Source organism: Brassica rapa, chromosome A06, assembly GCF_000309985.2.
Source record: "Brassica rapa cultivar Chiifu-401-42 chromosome A06, CAAS_Brap_v3.01, whole genome shotgun sequence".
Lineage (NCBI taxonomy): Eukaryota > Viridiplantae > Streptophyta > Magnoliopsida > Brassicales > Brassicaceae > Brassica > Brassica rapa.
The window spans coordinates 620814-628745 of record NC_024800.2 but is presented as its reverse complement, the minus strand read 5'-3'; the positions used below and the strand labels follow the sequence as shown (position 1 = coordinate 628745).

Here is a 7932-nt window from a genome sequence, read left to right as displayed (position 1 = left end):
AATGATTTATTAAGTTTAATAAAATTAATTGATTTTTTAATAAACTTAATAATTTATTAAGTTTACTTAAAAAACTTAATAAATTTATTAAGTTTAATAAATTTATCAAGCTTAATAAACTTAATCATTTATTAATAAACTTAATAAATTTATTAAGTTTAAGTTTATTAAATTATTAAGTTTATTAATAAAATTAATTAATTTTATTAAACTTAATAAATCATTATGTTTATTAAGTTGAGTAAATTACGGATTGACTCCATTTAACTTAACTTAAAATCAATTAAACTCGATTGTGATGTTGCCTCCATATTATTATTGACATGTATTAACATAAACTTCGTGTAGTTGTTGACACATTCTCATATATTGGATGGTTTTCACCATATTAGTGTAAACTTCACGTAGCTAAGAAAATTTTTTCCTAAAAAAAAAATGTGGACGTAGAACTTGTGGACAAGCAATGTAAAACAACATCTAGTTATTTGTAGATAATTTCATTTATTAGATGCTTTCACTATGTGGGTTGCGCATCAAATAGCTTCCAACCCAAGTTAGGCTAGCCTCTTGGGGTCTGGATATTTCAACCTCCTGTAGCCTCAGCTATTCCTATGACAAAGACAGATCATCTCTTCCTCCTGTCCTTGGAATGAACAAATTTGGTCTCTGGTTTTCCACAGGCTCGGGTGCGGGGTGCCACCGTCACTCCTTTCATACTTGGTCGACAGCTCTTATAGCTTGGCTCTCTATCAAAGTTCCTGTCTCGCTTATCACCCTCAAACGTTTGGCGGTTCATGCAACAATTGACTCCATTTACTCCGTTTGGCGGTTCATGCAACAATTTACTCCATTTACTCCGTTTGGCGGTTCATGCAACAATTGTTTAAACAAAAGGATTCATGTTACAAATTATCCCCTACCTCCCAGATTTTCAAATCCATCGATAGGTGTATGCGTGATGTAGTTCTCGGCCAGCGACACAACAAGAAATTCTATGACAGAATGCGTTTGTAACAGAGCGATAGCGTATTTCTCTTTTCTTGGCTTTCACCTTTTTTTTTGCAAGGGTAAATCCAAGCTAGTAGTAAACTTACAAAACAAGCTTCATTAATATGAATTTCAATTAAAAAATTTTGTTTAGTTTTTTTGTGAAACAGAGGATTATATTAAGCTTAATCGAAGGTTACAAGTAGAGAGTTCAGTGCCAGAGGATGAAACTCACTTGTTACATTAAAGGAAACTAAAGCATTAAAAAGATAGGTTAAACGGTAATCGTAAGTAAAAACCGGAAGCTTCTTAAGAAGAGCTTCTAAGCTGAGAGACTTTATCCCACAAATGTGAGCAGAGATCATGGCGTTTTGCATTGCCAAAGTTTCCGCAAGTAGGGGCGACGCCACAAAAGAAGCTATCGTTGAGTGAGATGTGGATGTTCCAGCATCATCGATGGTCCACGTTTTGGATACCGGGTGAAAATTACCTCTTACAAAGAGGGACTGTGGTGAAAAGATTCTCTCCTGCAAGGAGGAAGTGGATTACGATCTCTCTCGGCCCTGGCGAGAGGAAGTTTGAGTAAAATTAACCATAATGGTTAAAGTTACTGGGCTGGTAGGAGTAAGCTTTTGTCTTTTCGGATTGTGAAACAATGTAGCGCTTGAGCTTGTGATTTTGTTGACCTTCGGTGGTTGATTGATGAACGTTGTGAACTCAACCGAAGTTACCATCCCCTTGAAACTTTGTTCTTCAATTGAACCATACCAGAGATGTTGGAGTTCACATGGAAAATGACAGCACCAAGTGTAGACTAAACTCGCCACAGAAGGTTCGAAGAAACAATAATCAGTTTGCAGTGAGAGGACTCTAATAGGAAGCCACTAGATAAGAGAGGACAAAGGACCAAATCTGAATCTGAAGCAAGGTCAGGAGGATCAGGTGGATCCGGCAGTGGAGGTGGCTCCGGCAGAAACAGATCCCAGATGTGAAGAACTGCTAATGGTGACACCAACGAGCTCGAAGGCATGGGGAACGGAGGAGACCAGCTCGTCGGTTGTTGGAGACTGGACACTATCTTCAGCAAGGTACAGCTGAGAGTTTCAGTTACTGTTCTTCCCGGTGAGGGAGAGAGGTCACTGGAGCGGAGGAAAAAACTGGAGGAAGAACCACCAGTGAGACGATGCAGAGGTCCGGATGCCCATGAGAACTGCGACAGAAAACCATTAAAGGAGCATAAGAGTTCAGATCTGGCAGTTGCTAAGGAATTGAGCTTGAAATCTGGCGAGTCCGTCTGCGATGGTGGAGAAAGATAGCTCGACTGCAACAATTGGGGCTTCACGTGGGAGAGAGAGCACCGAACTGTCACGGACACCAGATCGAAAGATGAGAACAGTAGCAGATTCGCAGGCGCGCTTGAGGGGGACATGGAAGCGGAGCTATAACGGTGGTAACGATCTCGTCGGCGCAACAGGCCATCGACGGAAAGAGAGACATGGTTCTTCGGGGTGATTAGGAGTGACCCGAGAGATACGACAAGAGTGCAGAACGGAGAGGAGCCCAAGTCGGAGACAAACCACCAGAGGCTTCTGTTCATACTGAACTTTCGCCGGCGGCGCCTCGTAACCTGGGCTTATCGCTCTCTTTTATTTCTTCTTCTGTGATAAGAGGAAAGGGAAATAAAAAAAAGTTTTTGATTTACAACAAATTTTTGTTTAGTTAAATAATTCATTTATGTACGAGGCCAAACCAAGATCGGAAAATATATATATCAATCAGTGAAAAACTCCAAATCATGCAAAATGGAACCCCCTTACGTACGCCCCACCCACGTGAGCAGAATAAGACATGCATGTAAGAACAACCTGTGGCGGAACCAGACAATGATTTAAAAATAATAATTAAAGAGGGGTAGGTAAGGATAAATCCAAGCTAGTAGTAAACTTACAAAACAAGCTTCATTAATATGAATTTCAATAAAAAACAAATTTCAAACCAATATCGGAAAATATATATATCAATCAGTGAAAAACTCCAAATCATGCAAAATGGACCCCCTTACGTACGCCCCACCCACGTGAGCAGAATAAGATGTGCATATGAGAACAACCAGTGGTCGAACCGGACAATGATTTAAAAATAATAATTAAAGAGGGGTTAAGGTAAGAACGAACTCTTGTTTAGGGGTATCAGTAGACACCTTTTACCAAATAGCCATCGAATTCTCATTGTTCTTAAGCATCTTCTTATACATTTATAGATTTATGGGGTGTCATGTGACACCCCCTCCTCCCCGAATGGATTCACTTCTGAGAACGACCTTAGAGCACTGAGTAGATATTCAATAAACATCTTAACAAGTTAAATAAACAAAAAAAAATAGAAGAGGGAGGCCGGAAAGTATCTCAAATGTAGAAGTGTCATAGTTTTATGAGTTATTTCAACTAGGCTATATGAATTTTAGTGTGTAAACTAGGTTAAGACTGACTTTTTACGTAGGGTGAGACATATGTAAAAATTATATAACCAAAGTAGGGCGGTTTAATACATATATCGATCTAGTTTCAGTTCAGTTTTTTGGTATCTCGATATATAAAAATTAGATACCATATTAAAACCACATCTACTTTGGTTTGGTTCGGGTTATATACCGTTGGTGTTTGGTTTATTTGATTTTTACCAAAAAAATTAAAATATATTTATCTTTTATACCATTTTTTCAATTTAATTTTGTATGATTAAAATGTGAATTATTAAAAAGTACTCTAATTTTTAAATATGATGTTTTCTAGTTTATTTAACTAATAAAATAACTATTAAATAAATTATAATTATTATAATTTCATAAGATGAAAAAGATTAATAATATCATATTATTAAATAAATAAATTTTATCACAAATGTATTTCAATGAAAGTCTTTACTTAAAATAACAAATAATTCAAATTAACGTCTAAAATATCAAGATCGTATCAATAAAATAAAATACATATATATATTATTAATTATATTATGTAATTTACATATAACTATATTCTTATATTTTAATTAATCAGTTTATTTGGTTTAATTGATTTATATACTGAACCATATTCATATATCAGAGTTTTTAAAACTAACATCTACTCGATTTATACAATATTACCAATTCCAAACTACTTTTTCTATTTCGATTCGGTTTTTACCGGATCGACCACCTTTAATTCATATAATCAAAGTTTTTAATTTATAATTAAACCTTTTGAAAAAAATAGATTCCATCTTTCGAAGTAAACTGACGTAATATACATTGTTTGATATAGTTTCTTCGAAGAATAACATCCTTGGAATATATAATTTCGTATTTTCCATAAATACATTTTTTTATGTGTTAGGATATAGTTATGAAGATATATATTTTGAATCATATATAGTTTGGCACAAAGATAGTAAGAAATATATTTTATTTAATACAAATGAGTTGTATATTGCCAAATACAGATTTTAAATAAACTTGTATATCGCGTGTATTGATTTAGTCCTTGGTATTCACTTTCTCACTAAGCAAATAAAAAAAATTGATTGACTTCTAATAAATTGACGGACCATTATTCTGATCGGTCCGAAATAAAAGTAGTTGAATAATAACTAAAATTTATTAACCAACTACATGGAGTAAAAAAAACTATGGAGTAAAAATGACTATGGAGTAAAGAATGCTCCAACCCAACTTCATATCTCACTCCATAATAAAGTTTATTCCATAAATGGAGTAATCTATTTTTTGTTTGACACTCCATTATGGAATAGGAAATTGAATAAAGTTAGAGTAATTTTACTCCATTTTTTACTTTTGAAAATGGAGTTTTACATTGTTGATGTTTTTACATATATGTTTTGGACATGCCCCAACATATAGTTCAAAATCAACGAAATTTTGTTCTGTGCATCACACTGCAACTTATACAGAATAATAAAACAGTTAAAACAAATATGTTTTGAGCGTTACAATATATAACTATCTTAACAGTGCAGACAACTATCGTTAGTATAAAGACTATGGTAGTGGGTAGTACGAAATTCATAATATAACAATATTATTGTGACCTTCGGACTTTTTTGGAGTTCTCTCAGACGTCTAACTCTCTGGCTTCTCCTCCGACATCACCTTCGTATTTTGTCATTTTGTTTACATTTTCCAGACTATTAATAGGTCTGCAGACTCATTAGCGAAAGCCTCTTTATCCTTGTATTTGGGCCTAAGACCATAAACGCTTTTCTCATTATTAATCAATTGGTTGATAAAAAAAATATTATTATGAATTTCTGTCATGAATTCTTTTTTTGAAATTTTGTGATGAATTGTAGACATAAAATTATTATTGTGGTTTGTATAAAGGATATGGTAGTGGGTCGTATGTATAAATCAGATGCCAGATGTATGTATTCAAACAAGCGATGGTGTGTCCTTCGCATTATTCTGATTTCTCAGATGTCATTGCCATGTGACTGAGTTCTGAGACAGAGAAAAAAAAAACAAGAGCTGATCTTTTAACTTAGTTGCAAAGTTGAAAAAAAACAATTTATTCTTTTCTTCAAGAGGGAGTATTGTGAAAACAAAAAAATAATTAGAATTAGAGCACTTTTGAAATTCGATAATAACAGGAAACAATGCTAATTGGATTTCATGATTTATAGGTTCCTACAGTTCACTTTAATTTTTAATAAAGACGATATGTGTATTTTCATAAAACCATAAAAAATAAACACTGCACTTTTATTTTATTACAAAAAACAGAGGATAACAACATTTTATTTAGAGTTTCAACGGTCACACCGCTTAGCTAGCGACTGATCTAGACACTAACTTTTAAGCTCGAAACTACGTAGATGCACTCGCATTGGCGTCGTATTCATGGACCAACAACAAATTCCTCCCTACTGGTTCTTTCCAAAACTCAGACATATTTGTATTAACAGGATAGGTAATAAGTTCACGAATGTTCATGGGTTGGATAACGTTTGGATTGGCTCCAAAGAGAAGATGAGCAAACTGTTCCTGTGCCTTCTCTGAGTTGTGACGTCCATCGAAGAAAAGATAAGATCTTTGATACTCACATAGCTTTGAGTGCACGTTAGGTCTACCGCAACCGAAGGCGTTGTGCGACCCTATACCGCAGCACGATACATTCGTAAAGGAGTAACCTAGTCAGTCACAACAAATATTATCAAATACTAGTTCCAAATCCTTTATATTAACTAGTGTATATATATTTTGTAACGGTACATAATACTTACGGAAATTCATGTTTCTTTGTGTCCTGCGAAGAATGACATTGTAGAAATCGAAAACTGTGAACTGGAAACCCGATCTGGCTCTCGCTAGATCGTTCAGCATCGGTCCGAGTCTAGCGTTGTGTTGTTTAGCCAAATCATTCAATTTCTCGTAACAGTCGTTTCCAGTGTTAAACTCCTGTCTCACGATAGGAAAGCAACCCAGTGCGGGTAACGTATATACGACGAATTTACTAGCTCCCGACGAATACAACATCTGTAATATGCAAATTAATTATAGTGTAACAAATGTCATTAATATACTTCTAACTAATTTTCTCATTACTTTAAAATCGAAAGTACTTACCTCGATATTGTTTCTTAGTCGGCTAATGACTGAAATGACAAAAGCTTGTTGAGCAGAACCATCGGCGGTAGGGTTGTTTTTCGTGAAGTTATAGTAATCTTCCATACCAATGGATATCATAAACAATGATTTCGTAATGTAATCTTCTTTCCAATTTGATATCATCTGATTGAATCTCCTCACTTGGTTATTCAGATTCAACTATAAAAAAAAAAATTAAAATCATGCATTACATAATTTTTTTTTGTGGACAAACATTACAGAATTTTGCTTATAATTATTTAACAAAAACTAATGACAGAATAAAAATGATGACTGTACTAATCAATTATGAATAACAATAGTTACTTCCTTTGTTCGCGTGCATTATAAATATACATAAATAATTAAGGAAAGTTACAGAGTCTCTGGCAGTCCCAAGTATGCTAGCAGAGTCTACAGCAAAGCTAGCTCCTCGTGAGACATTGGCGCCAGGTTCAAACGCCGGCGGTAAATCGTGTGGAATCCCCATGAATTTTGCTGTCATTTTAGTAAATAAATATATGGTTACTTAAAAAACAAAACCAAAAATAAATCTATGTTTTTTTCTTAATGTTTGAGAGTTCTGTCCCTATTTTTATTTCATTTTTTTCAAATGGAACATGTTCAACAAATATTTAAGCATAATATAAACTAGGATCCTTAGTCCGTTGTATTTCAAGATTTCACACATTTATAAAATGCTATGCTATGCAGTATCTTTGAATTGCTTGTTTAATTGAACTCGGTTTAAAAATATTTACTTCAAACAATTAACTCACCGATAAAGTCAGGGACAATTCTGCCATCCGAAAACTTGCCAGTGGGGTCATCTCGGGATTTACCGTAAGGCCAGAAGTTTTGAGGAAATCTTGTACCTGCGAGGAACATTCTGTTTCCGGCGTCGAAGTTGGAATCGCCGAACGTGAACAATGCCACCGCCGGAATATTTTGTCCGGCCACGGTGATCGGGTCGTGGAACAGAGTGAATACTAAAACTACCCCTAGAACATTCGCTAAACTGCAGTTGCATGCCATTTTTAGTGAAATAGAGAGTAATAAGATATGTTTGATAAGTTCCTCGGTGCACTACTATATTTATATAGTAAAATATTTGAAACAAATATATTTTAAAAAAGTTTGTTACAGTTAATCGAACCTATTTGAATGACAAGTTTTGTTGAAAGAGCCCTTTCAAGTGACAGCGTTGTGAATGTGGAAGTGTTCACCATCCAGTCTAACTTTTTTTACAGGTGTTGGAGCATTTTTAATTCATTCATTTTTCATTCATTCTAAACTTCATTTTA

At 34.5% G+C, this 7932-nt stretch overlaps 1 protein-coding gene across 2 annotated transcripts; it reads right to left on the bottom strand.

The window, feature by feature from the left end:
- Positions 1-5722: 5722 nt before the first annotated feature.
- On the bottom strand, positions 5723-7663 carry LOC103871087 (GDSL esterase/lipase At1g54020). Of its 2 annotated transcripts, none has more exons than XM_009149309.2 (5): positions 7408-7663; positions 7008-7126; positions 6608-6808; positions 6265-6517; positions 5723-6171 (listed from the first exon to the last, which is right to left on the bottom strand). In XM_009149309.2, the coding sequence occupies exons 1-5, from the start codon at positions 7661-7663 to the stop codon at positions 5849-5851; spliced, it is 1152 nt and encodes a 383-aa protein (XP_009147557.1). In that variant the 3' UTR covers positions 5723-5848. The 2 variants fall into 2 exon arrangements, with proteins under 2 accessions (XP_009147557.1, XP_009147558.1); XM_009149310.2 differs by having other exon boundaries at positions 5849-6135.
- Between the last annotated feature and the right edge of the window lie 269 nt (positions 7664-7932).

Excerpts from the sequence above, each read along its gene's own strand:
- LOC103871087 (XM_009149309.2), bottom strand. The coding sequence starts at position 7,663 with ATGGCATGCAACTGCAGTTTAGCGAATGTTCTAGGGGTAGTTTTAGTA. Across the intron at positions 7,127-7,407 it reads AATTGTCCCTGACTTTATCG|CAAAATTCATGGGGATTCCA; the intron begins GTGAGTTAATTG and ends CTAAAATGACAG. Across the intron at positions 6,809-7,007 it reads TTGGGACTGCCAGAGACTCT|TTGAATCTGAATAACCAAGT; the intron begins GTAACTTTCCTT and ends TTTTTTTTATAG.